We start from the raw sequence: 21,141 nt of genomic DNA, 5'->3' as shown, positions 1-21,141 counted from the left end.
AAGGTATGGAGTGGGCCGGATTTATCTTCACTCACCCAACCTCTCCGTTTTGGTGTGCTTAGCAAAAACACCACGCCTACTTTACATGTGACTAAATGCATGTTGATCTCCCTTCCTTTTGCATTTAGTGTGCTCCAATATTAATTTCAAGTGTTTAGAAATAGCATGTGGTAACTTTTTTCTGAACCATACTCCTCCGGTAGGGAGTGATATGTTTGACCATTTTTGAGTGAGTGTGTATTTTATCCTGAATGTCCTTGCACAGAGCATATTTTAATCTGTCATTAAGATACTATGGTATGTTGCAGCACAAAATCTTTTAATTCATATAGCACAGAATATGACTGTAAAATGTTTAGCTAATTATAATAATACTACAAATAACCAGTGTATTACCAGCATGCAAGACAATCCAAATGTACTGTGCCCTACATGTTCTGTCCAGTAGGGCCCAACTATACTCTTAAAACCATTATTTTTCAGCAAAGTTTTCCAGCATGTAGGGGTTATTCAATGGTATGCTTTCTTAGACAGTAGCATTTCTAAAGTACAGCAGGTATGGCATGTGCCCTGGACACCACTTGAAGGATGGCACCATCCCTATCTGCCTTCGCTTCATTCCTCTGTTGCCCCCTGCCATTCTCTGGAATTTTTCTCTGCCCCACATTCTCTCACCTATCTTCCTAAACCTGCCCTTCTACTTGACCAAACGTTTGACTCCCCCATCTTGTCCCTCCCCTGCTTGCTTGGCCACTACGTTCTTTGGCCCAGCTGCAACCTCACTCCGAAAGGGCTGCTGTGTCCTGGCCCAGTGGATACCTTCTGGGGGAGGCAAAACTCACCCTGGAGAAACACGGGAGCGCTTGCAGTCTCCTATCTCTGAGTTCAAGACAGCCTGGGATGACTGTGTTGAAGGGCCCATACAAGAAAGGTCATCCCATGCACTGATAGCCCTTAGAGATGGCTGGGCAAACGGTCACCCTTGCCGAGCCCCCAACTGCCTGCAACTCAGTGTTTCCCCAAGCCAGTGGAGGTCTGTGGGGGCTAGTGATTTGCATGCACATGCAGTAGTCTTTGCAGGACAAAAGTGCAGAGGCCTGCCCAGAGAAACAATGGCTGAGCCTCTCCATAGTGTGCCACATGCCGTGCATGCTTGCAATACCAGCCACCTCCACAAGAACAACTGGTCAGCCTGGACAGGCTCCAGGGCCACTTGCCTACCTGTGGTGCAAAGAAAACACACACACCCAGGCAGCCTGCAGGCGTTGCCTGTGGTCACCTGTGGTGGTGAGAGAGACGTGCTCACCCCTTTTAGCTGGGAGAGGAAGGGAAGCAGTGAGTGCATCAGGTCTGGCTGGGGGACTGCTGGGTACAGAGCCAAACATTCTCCGGGCAGCTTATTTGAATTTTTGCCAGCCAGAAGCAACAGGTCTGGAGAGTGTGGCCAGGCTGCTCTTTCTGCGACAGGATCACACACAGCAGCTCAGAAGCTATGGCCATTAACTGGCCTGAGCAAACATTTCCACACAGCCTGACCAGTTCCTCTTCTTGCCCAGCAGCCATTTACAGCCAAATGCTGTGCCCCTTCCTCACTTGCCCCACCTTGGAGCATCAGAGTTGGATCAGCTCGATCAACTGGGACATAGTTGTTATGGCTCCAATTACCCCCATATTATTATTGCCATAATATTTTCTTCAAAAATCATATTGGCAGAAGCCAGTTGTCATACACTTCTCTGTGTAGGTAGCAGCATGTCCAAAGGTCACAGGTCTGCTTTACAAAATCTAATCAAGAGGATGAGTTACTCCTGCATAACCTGGAGGTCTCATTTTGTTGGAGGCCATGCTTGATTACCACACCTTGCTAAAATGCTGTAAGACAAAAGAATATGGAAAGACACCTTAGTATCAGATACTGCATTTCCCTATTTCTTCTGGAAACCAGGTCAGCAACAGATGGTTGCTTCTTTGCATTTCCTCTACCCATTGTTATGACCTTACCTTATCCCGGTCAAATGTCTCACCTTATCCCGGTCAAATGTCTCAGCTAAATCTGAATAACCTGCGCAGTATCTCTACAGAGTTACTCTGCATAAAGCCATTCTGTGCTTCCTGATTTAATTTAAGAGCAATTGACCCCCATTGTCCCGGGTACTTAGAACAATAGAAGAGCTGCTAATTAGCTCAGCCCAGCAAGCCCAGCATGGGAAGTTCCAGAGAATTTAGGAAAATGAGACTTAAAACTCACTTGTTCCCACCCCTACCTGGGCAAAAGGGTATAAAAGTACTGTGCACCCCAACTCCAGTGCTCATTGCTAACTTGAACTTCCCTTGGTCTTGTTGGTGTGAGACACAAATTCATCCTTCGCCTGGATTCAGATGCTGGTCATTTGAATTCTTGCCTTCTACAAGATCTTCTTCAGCTGAATTTAGGTAACGTATAGTCCCTGCTTCCCCAACTCCCTGCGCTATCCTCCCACCTATCTTCTCCTCCCTGTTTATATCCTAGGAACTGTGTGTATGTGCCTTGACTTCTTGCTGTGTGATTATTTGCAACCAAAATTTATATAAAAATATTTAAACTGCAATTTGGTCTTTTGTGAATTCTCTGCAGATACGTTTCAAGCCATTTCTGGTAATACATAGTCTTTAAAAGATCCCTACCCAGCCTGCCTCTCGCATTGCTAAGCCAAGTTATTTTCCCCATTGCTGCTTAAATAGTTGTGTGCTGTTACACTCTTAGCAGCTGGTGGAGATTCCTTAAAAATAAGTTCACAACCTGTGAAAGCTGGGTAACATAGTATCCATGCTTGCCAAAGGCACTATGTTCCATAGACGTCTCTATTCTTAGAGATTACCTTTTTTACATTTTCTGTTTTGAAATAATTTTACTGTTGAGTTACTGTCTGGAACTATTTTTATGGGCCTAAAATGTCTTTTATTGTTGCTTTTGTGCTTTTGCTAAATAGAAAGTATTCAGTTTGTCATAAGAGAAGCAGAGAATGTGTGACCTTATTGATTTTTTTCGTGGATCTCTCAGTAGCTTTTGTTCATATCAGCTGTGGTGTACTTCTGGACCTATTAGCCAGGATAGGTTTTAGTAGAGCTGGTTTTTGGTGGCTCTGTTCCTGTCAGGCAGGCTGATACTAGTAAGAGGTTCTAGGGATCACTGCTCAACTCAGACATTTATACTGTGGGTACTGCAGGGGCTCATACTATCTCCCTTGCTATTTAACATCTACATGAAACTGTTGAGAGAGCTATGTCCTTTTCAGTAGAATTGTATGATTCAGTGAATATTCTGGCTTTATATCCGGAGTTTGTAATAGGCTGGATAAACTCAATAAACTAAAGCTCAGGTTTTCATGGAGTGCCTCTGAAGACTGCTTAGATACTTCAACTAATATAAATGTTGGCATAAGGCAGTGGACAAGGCAGCTGTGTGTTCTTGGGAACATGTTGATATTAAAAGAACTACACTGTTTGCCAGTTTATTTTCTAGCACAAGTCAAAGTGATATATGAGTAGAGACCAGGCTGTCTTCAGGATGACCTTCTCTCTTATGAACCTGCTTGGCCATTAAGATCTGTATCAGAACCCCTGTTAGGTGTGTCCCTTTCTCAGATGTGGGTGGCAAAGAAGGAAAGAGCCTTCTGAGTAGATATACTTAGGCAGTGAAATGCCTCCCTGCTGTTGTTATTCTCCTATTGCTTTTTTTAAAAAAATTAGACACTAAGTAAAGTTAGTTGCATTTTCTCAGGGATTTGGGTTTGTGTCTTTTTATGACTCATAGCTCGTTTTGTTTCACCGTCAGGCTGCTGTGAATTATATATCAAGGTAGGGTTTTCTTAGCATTATTCCTTAAATGTTCTGTACAGATCAATAATGTTCATATTGCTGGAAGTAGGAACACACTTAGACATTTTTGCATTGTTTAACAGTTTTACATGCTTTGCTCCAGATCTATTTTCAGATTTTTGGTTGGTTCCATATTTTTAAAATCCAAATTCCTCTGCACTGTTTATTGGATGTCCCATGTGGTTGATTGTATTGACTTGCTCTGTGTAATTCACATTGACTTGACTCCTAGTGAGAAAGGTGGACTATAAATAATATAATTTTAAAAAAGAATCCATGTGTTAAATATACTTCTGATTGTTAATTTTCCTTTTTTGCTTTTTATTACAATTATTTAATAAAGTTTTCAACTACAAAAGGCTTAATGATTTTACAGGGCAAAACTTTTGCTTGTTGACTCATGATAACTACTACTGTTTTGTCTGCAGGTAGTGGAGGACATGTTAGAGGACGAGGAAGAAGAGGATGACAGAGATGACAAGGTAATTATCTTTCCTAGCACTTGGGTACCTGGGGATGGGAGAATTTAGACATGACACTGTTCTTGCAGACAGTTAAAAAGGAGCTGAAGTGTTTTTAGTCCAGAAAATTGGACAGAGCTGTTTATCATCCTAACAATGCCAGTGTATGTTGTAGGAATGGAGAGAGAACTATAAATCCTCATCTTTTTTTTTCTTTTCTTTTTTTGGTCCGGAGCTTGGCCAATTTTTTTTTTCCTGCCGGGAACAAAAATAATTCAGCTTGTCTGAAACTTGATAGCTGTTGTGAAGATAACTGCAGTGACAACTGTTTTTGAAGGACAAAAATTTGTCCTGTCTTGAGTATTACAAATAGGGCTGTACTTAGAGGTAGAAATGTTGTAAAAATAGAAACGTCATACTGTTTGAAGGTGGTCTATTGCCAACTATAATTTTCTGTGAATTACTTGGTAGAAGAATGTATGTGTGTTATACTCTGTATGATATTTAAATAATCACAATTCTGATAGGTCTCTTACAGATGGATTTGGGAAGGGTGTTGTGTGTCCCAGCATCAAGTGACTATGGGTGCTCTTGCAGCTCTTCAGAATGTAGTACAGTTCCTAGGTTGCTGGTTCGGTTGAGGATTGCCACCACAGTAACTAACAGCTAGTTTGTACAACTTATTGGAACAAGCAATAGGACTGCATGGTTGTCCCAAGAGGGGCAGGAAGAGACACAGAGAGAAATTGGAATGACCTTGTAAGAATGAAGCAGTGGCATTAGTTGGTAGACTGGTTTGTGTCACAGTTTGAGAAATTGCTTTTTAAAAGAATAATTTCAAATGTAAGGTGTGAGAGAGTAAGGTATTCAGATTCTTTTAAATCTCTTCATGTTAAATACAGAAAACGTTGACCTTCACAAATGTTCTTGTTCTTCTGTTGTAATAAAGCATTGACTTTTTTGAAAGCAAGAGAAAAAATGTAGCTTAATTTATGTCTTTGACCTTTGTTGCTAGTAGAGATGTACAATTCTATACGACCATAAGAATCTGTAGGTTGGCAGCAAACATTTAAAATGTTAAATTTCCTTACTTTTAGTTAATCCTCTCATCAAGTAAGATCTGCATTTAGAAAAATGAAAGTCTGAATATTTCCTTATTACCTTACATTTGCAAAGCAGATAACTTTATATTTTTTGTACGTATTTAAATCACTTTGCTACAAGTCATGATCATGAAGTAGTCTAACTACGAAATTTCCTTTGTGCACAACTGTGTATGCTCTTTTTCAGTATTAAGCGATGTATACCTGTGTTGAAACAGAATATATCATTTTTTGTGAAAGTCCATTCTGTAGATATAGGCAGTTTGTGTATTAACTCAACATTCTAACTCGGAAAAATTTCTTTTCTGATAAACAAAGGGCTGCTAACCCTTTATTAATATTTTCTCCTCTTATTCATATTTATTTATTTATTTATATTTAATAGCTTACAACATGAGTATGTCACATGTATTTTTTCATCCAGAAAAATTCTAATGTTATACCTTCAAAAGGTATGTATTTTAATGATTCTAATGTATATTAGCTTAAATAAATCCTACCTAGCTAGTTACTATTCTCCCCATTCTGAGGTTAATAAATAATCAATATATCTTTTTACTATGTGTGTAAAATACATGTCAATAATTTGCCAAAAATAGCACCAAGTATCTGGTGTTGAATCAGTATTTGGCAGTCAGAACCCAACATTCTGGTTCCAAAACCAAACGTGAGTGTGTGTTTAAATGACCCAAACATGCAGACCTACGTAGAAAAGACACTGTATTTTGGAAGAGTGCATTTACATGTATTTTATGTATTTTATTCTTCTATACCTTCTTCCAGATCATACTCACTTGGATTATTAAGTTACGCATTTTAAGTGTGTGTGTATAATGCAATTTTGAAGGAAAACAAATGTAAATTCTGCAGTGCTGATTGATGCTGACCTCTAGCTCTCATTACTTTTTTGTTTTCTCATTTGGTAAAATAGCAAAGTGAGGTCAGTGGGTCCTCTTATAGAATAAAAGTCAAAAGATTAATAAATGTGCCAAAGCCTCACTTTAATTGAACCTGAAGCATATGTTGCAGGCATATAAAATATGTCCCAGATGTTTGACCATGCCATGTAAAGTAGTTTTCCCCGATTACCACAAGGCAACTATTAGTCCAATAACCTTTGGACTTGGGGGTAAATGGGGTATTACATGGCAGACAACTAAAGCACCTGTTTTCCATTCAATAAAGACCTCTGGCAGGTCTTGCCTAAGCTGCACCATATGTTTTCACTTAGCAGATTGTTGGGTGATTATGAAAAGTGTCTTTCCTTAGAACCAGTGTAGATATTAGTCACTTACTCAAATGAATGGATAACTCATTGGCTACGTCTACTCAGTCTGTGTGGGCATTTGCTGAAGTAGGTTTTTAGATAGGTAGAATGTTCTTGTTTTTCTAGGTAGTCCCAAATAAACTGTGGTATCATAAGCAGAATGATTAATTGTTCCATAATATCTTTTTATTAGTGATGTCTTCTACTTGTACCTATGAGGAGCCTTTGTTAAGGATGGTGAAGTATAGCTCCAATTAAATTCTTGCTCTCACAGATATTGCTTCAATATTAATCATGTTACATTGTTCAGACTTGCTCTTCAGATGATAAAAAGTCATTTGCTACATAAAACTCTCTCGGTGCGTGACATGAACATTTGTTTTTAGTTTAAAAAATGGAATTTATAGTCAGATTTGCTGCTCTCTTATTTATAATATATGAGAGACTGCAACCAAAAAAATTAAATCCTTAGTTTAGTTCAGTATGTGAAATTCACCCTTACTGGCCCCAACCCCCCAACTTCTAAAACTCAATTCTAAACAAAAAATATAGCCTTTCCGCCATTTATTTTGCACTGTATTGTGTCAACAAAATTATGTTCTGTTCAGATTTGATGACCCTGTTGTGAACCTAACTCTTAATCCCAGGAAGACAATTCTGTCCTAAGGAAGGCTAATGCCAGTGAGCTTTCAGCCTTCCCTAATGCCTCTTTGCACAGTCCTCAGAACTTTTTTTAGCATGACTTTTTTTCCTTTTTTCCTTTTCAGTTCAATTTAATTTAATGCTATTTTTCAGATTAATAAATAGTGCTGGATCTACATTTAGGGGGGAGTATACAATTACACCCTCATATATTATTTACATATTTGCAGGATGGCACATCCAGAAAGCTTTGCTTCACACTGAGGACAAATGGAAGATGTCATCACTTCAGTGTTCTACATTATGAATTTTCTAGAAGTATCAGATTGGTTAGAAATGGAAATTAGTGATGGGCAAATTTTCACAGCTTAATTCAGAATGCTGTTCCCTAAAATTGTATAATTAGGAACCAGAACTATCTGATTTTTAAACCTGGGCCAATTCTGAATTTTAGGTCTCACTCATCAGAAAAAAAATGAAGGCTGGAGGTCTTTACAAGCCACTTATATACTTGTCACCATACTACGGAACATGACAAGAGGTTAGAATTTCTTCTTGTTCTAGAGCCCTGTGCAAGTAGAAATGCAATAAAAAGACTGCTGTGCTAAGTCAAACTATATTGTATCCCTACTTCCATTTCTGCTTGTACAAACAATTTCTGGGCACTGTAATATATAGGGAGGAAACTGCTGGATATTGTGTAAGATCTTCCATAAGCAGAACTTCACTACTTTGTGTGTTTCTGCTCATGCATCGCAGGATACAAGCTAGGGTCTAAAAGCCTACATGCCCTTTTGTTGTGCACCCTCATTACTGGTGGCATCAACCAGAATGCTGTTGTGGCTGTGATGAGACCTGTACATAATCCCAGGTAACAGTATCCCTAAAGCAAGGGATTATGTTTCCCATGGATTTTTGAATCATTAGCTAGAAAAGTTTCAGTAGCAAAGAATATGAGTGGTAGTAGTAGCAGCAGGTCGGTCTGATCTTGAGGCCAGGATCAAAATAAGTGTGAGCTAAGCAGAACAGAACTTGGAAGTTACATATAAGCATTCTGAAGTGACTATACTTAAAAGCATCAACTACTAATCACGCACATTTTTAAAATGGTTCATTTAAATTTTTAAAGTGCATTTTAAAAAAGTTTAAGTGAAATACTGAATTAGCCATTTTGACCTTTTTTTCAAGAACTGTTAGTAACCAAAAGGCATTCCAAGCATCGTTTGTAAAAGAAATCTTAGTCCATCATCATGCAACAAGCATTCCTGATCTCACTTCAGTGCAATTGACATCAAAAGCAGCACTGTATGGTTCTGAATTAACTAGCAGTAACCATTCGAAGTTCAGTACAAAGAGATCACATTTGGACTTGTGTTAGTCTCTTTGGGACTGAGCGTTTGCAGACTATTGAACGCATTAATGTCATCTATGCTAGTAGCTTTGTCATTCATGACCCATATAATACCATATGTTAAGTAATACAAGTATACTGCAAATAATGATTAAAAGTTCGGTATTAACTTTTTAAAAAAACAGGACATTTTTCTGATGATAATTAAGTCGATTAAAATCCTCTGAATTTAGGGCATAATATTTTTAAACAAGTCATCTAAAATGAATTTACAGATTTAAATGATAAAAAGTACACATTTCTTTGAGAATCTAGATCTAAAAAGAGTATTGATAACAGAATTGTATAATTTTTTCTGCCATCAAGTCACAATTAGCTGAAGGTGACCCCATGGAGTTTTTAAGGGAAGACATGTTCAGAGGTGGGTTGCTGCAAGCTATATTCGTTCTACACTTTCCTAGTTCTTGCTCTGAAAAGCCAAAGACTCTTAGTATTTAGCATTTCCTCACAGGAAAGTTGTTCCAACCCCTTAAGCATCTTGATTGGCCTCATCTGCACTTTTTCCACTCAGTATGATCTTTGAGATAAGATGGCCAGAACCCTTTAAATATAGAATTGGTAGTGACATGTGGATATTAGCAAATTGCTTTTAAACCCTTAAAATGGTTATAATGAAGACATTTATTATAGCAATCATTATAATCTCTGTGATCAGAAAACACGTGTTTGAAAATAGTGGGGATAGGTGATATGAAAGGCAGGCAAACACCTGCAGCAGCATAATAATGTAATGCAGTGGCTTTTGTTGATTATCTGGATAACTACTCTGGGTATTAGCTTTGCTTGTCAGAATTTTAGTGCCTGGGGTTACTTAACAAGTTTTTATAGAGTTAACTTCATAGCCTTAATCTTTGAATCTGATTGACTTCTCATATTTCCTGCCCTGGCAGTTTCTTCTCATTTTTCAGTGTGATGTATCAGAAAAAATGTGTTGCCTGTTGTGCCATGTTTTACCAAATGAGATCAGACTTGCATGCATAGTTATGTCAGTAGAAATCTATTATTAGGCCAGCTTATCTCTAGATAGCACATGGGGAAAATAAACATGCATAAGTGATTGATTAATTTGATTTTATAGGTAAGCTATTTGAGCTCAGAGATGTAACTAGATTGCTTTAATACTTTTAAAAACACCACATCAATGGCACAGTGGTTTAAATATTTAAGTATTTGCTCTTCTCTTTTTCAGTTAGTACATATCCTTAGGTGGCAGCATCTAGTATGTAGAAACTGGGAACATTTTATATTGGGAAACTGCTTTTGATCTCCAGTAAAATTATTTTAGCAACATGCAGTTTTGCATATTCAGTTTCTGTAAGGAACTGCTTAAAAGGCATAGAAAAATCAATCAATAAAAATCTTCTTAGGAATGAATCTTAATGTAACTTCAAAGATCATTGCTGTTCTTGAATACAATTGCCTTGATAAGATTTATTATCTGACAAAAGGAGCTATGACTCTTAAAAGCTCATACCCTGAAAATCTTGTTGGTCTCTAAGGCGCTACTGGACTTGAATCTAGTTGATGAGATTTCGTTTATCAAGAAGAATGATATGCTGTTAAAATCCTTTGCAGTTATTTATAGTCTCCCATCTCTTAGACTGATTTGTACACTGAACTAGTTGTCTTTATGCTATAATTGAGCAGTTGTGTGTTCCCTTCCCAGTATGTGTACAAGGTATGGAGCAGCCTGATATTCTGCATGTGAATCAGATTCTCATAATACATACTCTTCTTTTGAGAGGAAAGATTAAGCAAATCAGGTTTCTATTCCAGCGCAGATTTGTGTACTGAGCTCCCAATTCACAGATTATTTTCCACACTCAATGGAAAGACATATATGCACTTACTTTCCCATAAGGCAAAGAAAATACTCATCCAGGTAAATGTATAAACCTGGACTTTCAACTATTTTATGAATAATATGAATTTGGCCACCTGTAGAACTTTGACAGATTTGCCATTTTTAGCAAAAGGAGTTAAAAGAATGATGGCAGAATAACTGCAGGGTTTTCTGGATCTATTCTTGATCTATTTCATTCTGGCATTGAAAGGTATCATAATAAAACTGGTGGTGTGGGAACATGTAGAGTTCCACAGAAGTTGAGTACCTTACTTATGCTTTTAAATTTATGTGTTAGACCTTTGAATGAGATTCTGCAGTTTTGAGGTCAGATGTCATCAGTGCTGGTGACAACAGGTGCATATTTCTTTGAATGAGCCAGACCCTGCAGTCTCTGTTCTCGGTCAGTGCTTAGATACTATGGTCAACTTGCCTGGTAAGAGGTTAAAGCTTGATACCAGACAAGACAGAGGAGATCACTTTAATTTTCCCAGATGGGGTGGTGCTTAGAGATGTGAAGGACATTAAGGGTTTTTCTCCCCAGAGGATGACTTTCAGTTTTTCCAATGGAATAGTTGGAAATTTTGGGAAACACTGAAGGAAAAAAAAAGGATGAAATGTTTTCTCCTTAGTAGCAAATGAACTGCTTTGTTCATTTAAAATATGAGGTATAAAGATTTTTGGAGGGTAGTAAAACAGTCTCCTGCATTAGAAAATGAGAATTCTTCTGGATACTGTAGACATATACAATATATTTTAAGTATATGTTTGTTGTTTAAGTTTGATTTTGGCCACAGTTAATTTTCTGTAATGTGTATGATGATAATGATGCATTATTTTAAAGTTATACAATTTAACTCTGTCTCTCAGTGTTCTGCTAGTCTTTTTGTTACTGTATGAGACTTTCTCCATCATTGGGGCTTCAGCTCGTCAGGTTGCACCCCTAGTAGTTCAGGCAGGACTGTTTAATAGGGAGCTGGACTGCCCAGTTTGGATTGCCAGTTCAGCCAGGTGTATTTCCATAACTTTTGAGAGGTTTGTTTCTGAATTAGATATCAAAATGCTACAGTTTTTACTCACCTATATTTATGGAGGAGGAGAAATCAACCAAAAAATCCTCCATAGCATGGATCCTAAAAAAGAATAAGGATCATAAAGAAAAGTATTTCCCTTTCCCAGAGGACTCTGGAGCTGGGGAAGGATCATTGAGGGGCAAGACAGAAGTGGTCAGGACAGGGCATCCAGAGGCTCTGGATCCGCTGGTCGCTTGAAAAATCCAGAGGGACCATAGGAAGTGTTGACTGACCTCTCAGGTCCTGCAAGGGAGCTACCTTCTAGAGCTCTGAGAAACAGCATGAAGTCATTGGGACCCTTTGAACAGTGACAAGCTGCAGCAGCCAACCTCCAACGCCCAGCTCAAGAATCAGGTACTTCAGCCTCAGGAGGAGGTGTGGGATCAGAATCAGCCTCTTGAGAGACAATTCCTCAAGTCCAGGTGCCATTTGAGGGGATTGGGCAGTTAAACATGAGACCATTCAACATGGCCGGCCGGCCATTTCCCTACTTTTTTTTCAACACCTGAACAAGTGGGCCATGGTTCAAAGGCCTGCCACTGGAGAGGAGTCATTCTCACATAGAGAAGAGGGTGCCCTCCAGGCTATGGGGAGGGGGACACATAGCTCCAGCAGGGAATTGGTGGCCACGATTGAGGCCCTTTAACAACCTTTTAGTGGAACTGAATAGCAGTGGGGCTTGGAATTGGGCAGCTTCCACTATTGGGGGATTGCTTGCTGGACTTCACTCTTGTGTGGAGAGAGACCATCACTTTTCCAGATTTCATCTATCCCTCCAAAATCCTCAAAAAGTGAAGATCATTTGGAAGGCAGTTCAACATCTACGTGACATAGGCACTTTAGAGTAAATCTCAGAGGTCCTTTCCAGTTTTTCCAGTTTTTATTTTCCAGCAAGCCTAGTTGAACATGAACTAGGATGAAACTTCTCAAAACGCAGCTTACTGGTTCAGAATAAAGAACAGGTGTGGTAATATGCTTACTAACCACAACCAAAATCAAGCCCACACATTTTCATTTTTACACTTCCCCCTTCAATAGCATGGTGCAAAGCAGAGACTCATGGGTATATCCTGCATTAAGTTCTGTGACCTTGAGGTGAACTCTTTTAAATTAGATGAGATCTACTTTTCTTAAAGGGGGTTGACATAGAGTTTACCATTTCAAGTTTCTATATTTTTTGCCCTCTTTCCTTACTCAGGAGGCAGAGTTCACAAGATACACAACAACTTTCTTGGCATGGTGAACATCACTTGATTTCTTAAGGCTTCAATATTCCTTGTGCATGTGTTGTTTTTCCTTTAGATATGTTGTTCTTCTGTTTTTAAGAAACACATTGTGCAGATATGCAGGCACAGTAGTTAGAAGATGAAATATCTAGACCTCATGCATATTTCGAGTGCTTGCTTGAGTAAATAGGTTACATTTATTAATCTTGTCAAGGGCTTCGCTGTTAAAGAGACTTTCTGTTTCTAACTTTCACTTTCCCCCACAAGTACATTTCTTCTGATCTTGCCCTGTGGAAAAAATTAGAATTGTGATTTGGTATGCTAAATTACCTGTACTAAAAACTATAATTTGCAGTATTAAGTCATCACTGTCATAATTCTAGAGTTCTCTCCTCTTAAATCACCCAGCCTAATTACTTTTTTATTATTAAAAATGTTCATAGTGGCAATGAAGCAAGCTGAAAGTGTTAGTATCAATAAAGGATATTATCTACTTAAACCTATTCCAAAAAATTGTTCATTTTTTTACATTTAAAGTCCATAACTTTAATTTAATGTTTTTCTTTACCTTTCTAAGGGTATTCAAGAATACCCTTAGAGGCTCCTATATTAAATTAGAGAGCCTAGTGAGAAGATAACGAAATTAGATTGTGTGTTTGTGTGTGTGTGTGTGTGTGGTGTTACAGGTAATGAAATATAAAGTCCTCGAGATATAAAGTATAGAATGTGTAGGCAGGGATTTAATTTTTCCTACAGTTGTCAACTCTGGTTTGAGAAGTTCATCAAGGTTTTGTGGTGGAGGATGTGGTTTGAAAAGGAGAGGAACCTCACTGGGATATAATGCCAAGAATCCAGCCTGGAAAGCAGTAATGTTCCCCAGGGAAATTGATCTGTCTAGTCTAACCTTAAGTCCAGGAGATCTGCAGACCTCACCTGAAGGTTGGTAAGCCTACTGTCTGCCCACAATGGAGAAATAGGGACAGTAAGAGCAAAAGTCAATAAAAGCATTAACTTCCTAAATTGGCAAATTGCGGAGAGGACCAGAAGAGGGTTATTGCATTTGGAATGTTAAAGATCAGCATCTACCACCATTCTGGTTTGAGTTTGGTATAGTGTTTTCTGCAATAAATCTGGATAATGTGAGCAGAGAAACTTCTAGTGGAAGTGGACCGGGGAAATCTGATAGTAATCTTTTCAACCCATATTAGAAGGCTTCCATATTCCTTTCAATATAATTTTTATTGTACAGTGTGCTCTTTTTCTGAGTACAGTCTAGATTTGAAAAACTGATTGTGTGGACTAATCATTTTAAAAGTGTGCTTCAAACCTATTTCTATAAATAACTGTCGAGATTATCAAAGCCTATTATTAGTTCACCGTGCTGGGGAAAGAAGGTTTCACTTCTCTACCTCCCAGATTGTCACATGCCTGATCTGCAACAGTTGAATAAGTCTATTGGAATAAATCCCTGTCCAGCTAGCCAGAATCAAAAATCAGATTAAGACATTCATTTGCCCTTGCCGTAGCTGGAATCTGTGTGGAAGAGACGTATTTTAGGTATGTTCTGTGCTTATGAAGTGAATCTCATTGCATAGCTGGTTAAAAGCTGACAAAATGATAGCATGAAACAGCAAATATAGACAGCTTATTACTAGAGACTACATGAACAAATGTTCAATCTTCCCAGAAAACTGTTTGTAAGCGAAATTAGACAATGTTGTAGTTGTATTAAAATCATATGGTATAGTTCTAGATTTTCAGGAACTGCTTTACACACTGTTGTTGTTCATTTGGTAATTTTAACACTGACTTGGTTTGATAAAAAAGGAAGAAGTGTCTTTTGGTACCTTAAAGACCAACAAGTTTCTTGGAGCCTAAGCTTTCTTGCCACAGATTAACATGCTATCACTCTAGCATTTGTATTAGCTTGTAAGTATGTATGTAAATTTAATGAAGTTCAAGCAAATTATTATGCTGTGGAAGACCAGATATTTTTCTTCAATTGTGTTCTGTTTGTTGGAGAAGGAGAGGGGATGTCTTGGCATAGAATGTTGTATCTTCCATTCCAGTTGTTACCAGGGTGGTATACATTTCACAACCCTTACCCCTGCTTACTGAGTATTGCTGTGCCCTAGATCAGACAATGTATGCCTCCAGTAGATAAAATGAAATCCATGGAAAGAAGGCACACAAAATAGAGAACAAAAAGACACTAAATGATGGCAGCTTTTATTCCTTGCTATTGAAATGAAAGTGGATAGATAGTTTGTATGAAGGCTGAAAGAGCATTTAAACTTTATTTACTAGATAATAAATAATACAAGAACCACCTCACAAATGTTGAAGATGAGTGCTGTCAATGAATTTTTACATTATACCTGATTTCTTTCATGCAAGTCCTAGAATAAGCTATAACTGCTACTTTTATGAGGGAAAACATTCTTGCAGGGGCATCAACAGTGCAACCATTGTGAGAAAGATTTGAGATAGATGTATGCTAAAATTGCTTGTATTGTGCTCTGTGTATGGTACATTAACTCCTCTGCTTATGCATGGGAAATCAAATTTGTATAGATCCTGGAATGAGACCTTGAACATCTACAACTCTTTATAAATGTTTTTTTTCTGAAGAGCCATTTTAAAGTATGCTGCTCCAGATCTAAATTGTGATGAGTTAAGGGATCACAGTAATATTTTGAACTTAGTTCAGAAGTACACTTACGGCTGAATCCAAATGAGAAGGGGCCAAATGTGCTGTGGGAGCAGCACCAGGCCAAGACATGTGCTCTCTCTGCTGGCGTAAGTGGCACCCCTGCTATTTGGGTCCCAGTTGTAGACAATAGCAGGGTATAAATGAGATAAATAAATAATAAATATAGCGGAAGATTGGGGACAAATAAAAGTTGGATGGGTGGGTGGTAAGGAGAGAAGGAAGGAATAAAATGTGAAGATATAGGGATTTCCAGGAGGATAGGGAGATCCAGGAAAAGTGAGATGCCCCCTGCACATTCTTGTAGATTATTCACTGAGGAATCGTGCCTGGCCTAGTGGAAAGCACCATGTGGCTGAGCTTGGTTCAGTCCTGCACCTGGAATCATGCAAAATTTTCCCACGGAGAAGCAGTCAGGGAGACGGAAGGAGGAAATGCTGAAAATAGGCACAGATAAATTGGTTGTAAGTAGGAAAGAAGCAGGAAGAAGAGAGATGCTGTGGGGGCTTTCATGGAAGGAAAAGAGGAATGAAGCTGTTAGACTTACTCTTCCTTTACTTATGGTGTTTCCTTCTGACTGGCGGCTGAGGAACAAAGTTGCTATCCTCTTTCAAGCGGCAGCTTGCCGAGTGGAAGGATCATCCTGGCCAGTGACTGAGGGGTGTTCCACAGCTTTGTGCTGGGTCTGGTAGAAGGGGCCAGGGGAGAGGCCCCTGGATGTCAACAGCTGGGGCCCCTGGATGTCAACAGCTGGATGAACAGGTCCCCCAGGCGAAATAGACCATGGGGAAGCCAGCCAGGGTGGTGGCTGTCGCGACTTCCTGTGTCCATGAGGGTGGTGGCCAAGATTGAGCACGCCTGCCCAAATGCGAGGACCTCTGAGGGCTATTGTAGACTGGTACCAGCAGTCCCCAAGCCCCAACCGCCAGTGTGGAAACAAAGAAGAAGATTGAGGTCCTTTGGGTGTTGGAGCCAGTCACAGGAGCAGCCCCCACCGGCTGTGAGAGGGCCGAGAGAGAGAGAGAGAGAGAGAGAGAGAGAGAGAGAGAGAGAGAGAGAGAGAGAATATTTATATGGTGAGCCACGCCCCCAAGATTATAAAAGCAAAGGCCCCAGCATGGAGCCTTCTAGTTTCTTCTGTCCTCCCCAGAGGGACTGCCAGCTTGAAGGGGGGCAGGCAGCCAGGAGAGGGGCGGGGCTTGGGAGGGAGCCAGCAGCCGGGACGGGAGCGAGGCTTGGGGGTCCTCTGGCTTCCTTGGCCCCGCCCATGATGACAAAATGGGCAGGTTGAGGGCACCAGAAGACGACATGGCAGCAGGAAGTCCTTCCTGGTCATGTGGGGGGTGGGGACAGAGGGTACTCCCTGTCCCTAAGCAGATACCCCACTGATCTAGAGCCCATTTTATTTCATTTTAAAATGTGCTTTACTGCTAGTTATATATATATCTTTAGTCGTTGTAGATAATACATCTGCTCTTCTGCTCAGGTTTGTACACAGTATGTCATCATTCTGGAAATCTTGGCTTGTTTCATTCTCATTGGCAGGCATTTATTGTATACGAAATCATAATCAAGGTTATTATCTTCTATAACCCAGCAAACAAAGATCTTAAATTGTTCTGCTTTTGTTGAAGTTGTTCCAGTTATTGCTGTGGCCAACACTTTCATGGCACTGCATGTAGACTTCAGTTTATCCAACCACCCATGGTTCTGGTTGATTTAAAAAAATGACTTTAGATCTACATCACTAAGTCACAGAATAGGGTTTTTTCGTTGTCTGAAATGTTGCCTTTTCTGTCAATGTTACCTTCTGGCTTGCTTAGACTACATATGTCCCATGGCTGTCATCGTAGTCGAATCATGCACTATTGCTATGCTGAATGCCACTATCATATTGATGCAAAACTACTTTGAATACTATTTATTTTGAACTATTTATTTTCTTGCCCAAATACTATTTATTTTGAACTATTGCAAAATTATTGAGGTGATCAAATGAAGTGTTCCAAATCTACCCACAATAGGCATTATGAACAAGGTATGTTTGAATGTCACTCACCTTTATGAAAACTGAAGCATGCTTGCAGTCAGTACAGTTTGTTATTGTCTGAAATTCTGTGCACTCTAAATATGTCTCTGTATGGCTGGAGAAACATCAGCAAATTCATGATTTATGACATCTGTTGGGTACTATGTATTTCTTGTATATTTGCTGATACAAATATAGATTTAGGACTGGGCTGGACTGAGGGCTGTCAGATTAGCATTATGTTGTGTGTAAGCTTGTTTGAGTGGGCCAAGCCCATTTGTTCTATGCAATTTTAATTTTACTGGCAGGAGGAAGGATGACTAAAATTAGTTTAACATCCTTCTTGGGCACATGAAACTAGCTCACAGTTGTTTTGGTTCTGATGTTTTTGATCAATATAAAATCATGTGCTCTTTGTAAGAAAGTTCATTTTGATGACGTGTAATAACATGTAAATTCCATAAGGTTCTGGAGCCCCATGGTGCAGAGTGGTCAAAACTCTGTTTATGACCTGAGTTTGACCCCAGTGGAAGTCAGGTTCAGAAAGCCAGCTTAAGGTTGACTCAGCCCTCCATCCTTCCAAGTTTGCTAAAATGGGGGTAAAGTGTACACAACTGGGGAGGGCAATGGCAAACCACCCTGTAAATAGTCTGCCTAGCAAATGTTGTGATGTGACATCACCCCATGGGTCAGAGGCATAGCTGGGCCAAACTGCGCCGGTGCGCAGAGAGTTTTTTCCGCCCCCCTGCGCCCCCCCACGGCACACACACACACACCCCAACCCTCTTCCCACACTTACCTACATTCCTTTTCTTTTTGTAGTACTTTTTGAGGCTGAAAAACGCGACCTATTTACAGCTCAGGGAGAAAGCTGCCTGACGAACTATACTTCCCAGGAGACCTTGTGAGCCCCAAGGTCTCCTGGGAACTGTAGTTCCTCAGGCAGTTTTTCCCCTGAACTGTAACTAGGCAGCTTTTTTCAGCCTTAAAAAGTACTACAAAAAGAAAAGGAATGTAGGTAAGTGTGGGAAGGGGGTTGGTGTGTGTGTGTGTGCCGCGGGGGCGCTGTGGGGGGTTGCAGGGGAAAGGGGGAGGGGCCAGGGGGCGATTTTACATCCCCAGGCATGCGCCCGGTACACAACTCACCCCCCGTCCCCTTGGCCCTCCGCCACTGTTATGGGTCCACCTTTACCTTCAATGTCAAGTTTAATACATTTACGTTATCTTATATTTCTCTAAAGTAAAGCCTAAGGTAGAAAGATTTGCACTTTTAGAACTAATTATTTATTTATTGTTTGTTTGTTTGTTTTTGAATTTATATCCTGCCCAATCCTCGAAGGGCTCTGGGCAGGTTACAACAAGCTTAGAACATTACAATATGGCTCTCAGCTCAAACTGGCTGAATACATCATAAGAACATAAGAACTAGCCTGCTGGATCAGACCAGAGTCCATCTAGTCCAGCATTCTGCTACTCGCAGTGGCCCACCAGGTGCCTTTGGGAGCTCACATGCAGGAGGTTAAAGCAATGGACTGCTGCTGCTGCTGCTGCTCCCGAGCACCTGGTCTACTAAGGCATTTGCAATCTGAGATCAAGGAGGATCAAGATTGGTAGCCATAGATTGACTTCTCCTCCATAAATCTGTCCAAGCCCCTTTTAAAGCTATCCAGGTTAGTGGCCATCACCACCTCCTGTGGCAGCATATTCCAAACACCAATCACACGCTGCATGAAGAAGTGTTTCCTTTTATTAGTCCTAATTCTTCCCCCCAGCATTTTCAGTGGATGCCCCCTGGTTCTAGTATTGTGAGAAAGAGAGAAAAATTTCTCACTGTCAACATTCTCTACCCCATGCATAATTTTATCAATCATATTCCCCCTCAGACGTCTCCTCTCCAAACTAAAGAGTCCCAAACGCTGCAGCCTCTCCTCATAAGGAAGGTGCTCCAATCCTTCAATCATCCTCGTTGCCCTTCTCTGCACTTTTTCTATCTCTTCGATATCCTTTTTGTTTAAAGGATAAAAATACATCATTGTTAAAAATACATCATTAACAACCAGCGAACCATGCTGGAAAATGATACTGTTTTCACAGTCAATGGGAGGCAAACCTTTCTTGCCCAAAGACAGTATCCAATTGGGGCCTGCAACATTATATTGTTGATTTTTTTTGTGCCAAACAAGTGCATTTGCTCTTGTTTGCTGTGTTTTGTATATTGGGTCACATACAAAAATGTGATTGTCTTGAAGGGATAGTCCTGTCATTTATGTCCTGGTGTAATTATGGCTAAAGAAAATGGAAGAACTGGCAGAAATTCAATTTTTCCTTAGTTCTACTTTAGAATTATCTGAGAAGCCTGTATTATATTCCAACTGTGTTGCAAATCGACCAAAATCTGTGTGTATTAGTCTAATATGTCTCATATTCCGCCACATTGTAAAGTTTACTCTGAGGAATTACCTTTTGCTTTTTGTGAACTCAAGACAAAGTAGCAAGATTAACCTGACAATTTTAATGCTTTAATCTACTTTCCTGCTCCAAATACGTTGCTTTTGTTAAATCCTACTGTACCGAAACATACAATGGAAATTAAATACCCTTAAAACTATTTGCACTTTTACCCAATCTTTAAAAGACAATCATTTCCAGAAAGTTGACGATTGTAGCCATACAGATGATAAAATTGATTCCAGTTACAGTCCATCTTTGTTTGGACAGGAAATACCAGTAGTGTTTGAAAAATGGATTATTAAGGACTCTAGTTCACTGAAGGTGGCTCACATATTCTGTTTGCTAACACAGCACCTTCCTGGGGAAAACTAGCTTTTCTGTAGACCAGATTATTTTTTGTACAAATCTTTGGAACAGGAAATAAAAAACAGCTAATGGTTCATGGGGCATGTGGAATTAGTTTAAGAAAAGCTGAACCCTTATCCTTCTGGCTGCCTCCTCTTTCCTATGCTGTTTTGTCTATGATAGCCTCAGAATATGTCAGCACATTCCCTTTAAACTCTGAAGGGAGTGTGCAATGGGACAGGAGAGGGTATAGTGGCCCTTTCCTTTTTAAATAGTTGATTTAGAACAGATGTGCATTCAAGAAGGTACAAGTTTGTCTTGTTAAAAATATTTGTGAAGAAAAATAGCTTCAGGATCTCCCAAAGAAATCCCTGTTGAGCAGTTGAGATATAAGAAAGGAGTATTGTTTTTGATATCATGATAGCATTCTTTCCACACAAGATTTGATGCTCAATCAAGATACACTTAGATCTGGAAAACCAAAATGAAAGGGGCATAAGTGGGAACAGAAAGCAGTGGATGCTTGAGGTTGGATTATTATTTACTTAGTAATTATTCTAACAATAGGTTTACAGTCCTTTAGTTGTATGGTCAGATTTTTTGGGAAGATTGTAGTAGTAACAATGTATTTATAAATAAGAACTTGCATCTTAGGGGCTTACAACTATAGCACTGTAGACCACCTCTACTGTATACGGTACATCTGAATTATTTTTCCCTAA

The 21,141-nt window shown here is 39.5% G+C and overlaps 1 protein-coding gene across 7 annotated transcripts in view; it reads left to right on the top strand.

The window, feature by feature from the left end:
- MCTP1 (multiple C2 and transmembrane domain containing 1) overlaps positions 1-21,141 on the top strand; it is a 261,364-nt gene that overhangs the window by 223,157 nt on the left and 17,066 nt on the right. For all 7 annotated transcript variants that reach the window (XR_007245065.1, XM_048503523.1, XM_048503522.1 and 4 more), the window contains one exon: positions 4,287-4,340. Coding sequence is in view for 6 of the 7 variants with exons in the window: in XM_048503523.1 (XP_048359480.1) it covers positions 4,287-4,340 (54 nt within the window). In the remaining variant the exon portion in view is untranslated. The remainder of the gene's footprint in view (positions 1-4,286; positions 4,341-21,141) is intronic.

Source organism: Sphaerodactylus townsendi, linkage group LG07 (genome assembly GCF_021028975.2).
Source record: "Sphaerodactylus townsendi isolate TG3544 linkage group LG07, MPM_Stown_v2.3, whole genome shotgun sequence".
Taxonomy (NCBI): Eukaryota; Metazoa; Chordata; class Lepidosauria; order Squamata; family Sphaerodactylidae; genus Sphaerodactylus; species Sphaerodactylus townsendi.
This window is presented reverse-complemented; position numbering and strand designations above follow the sequence as displayed.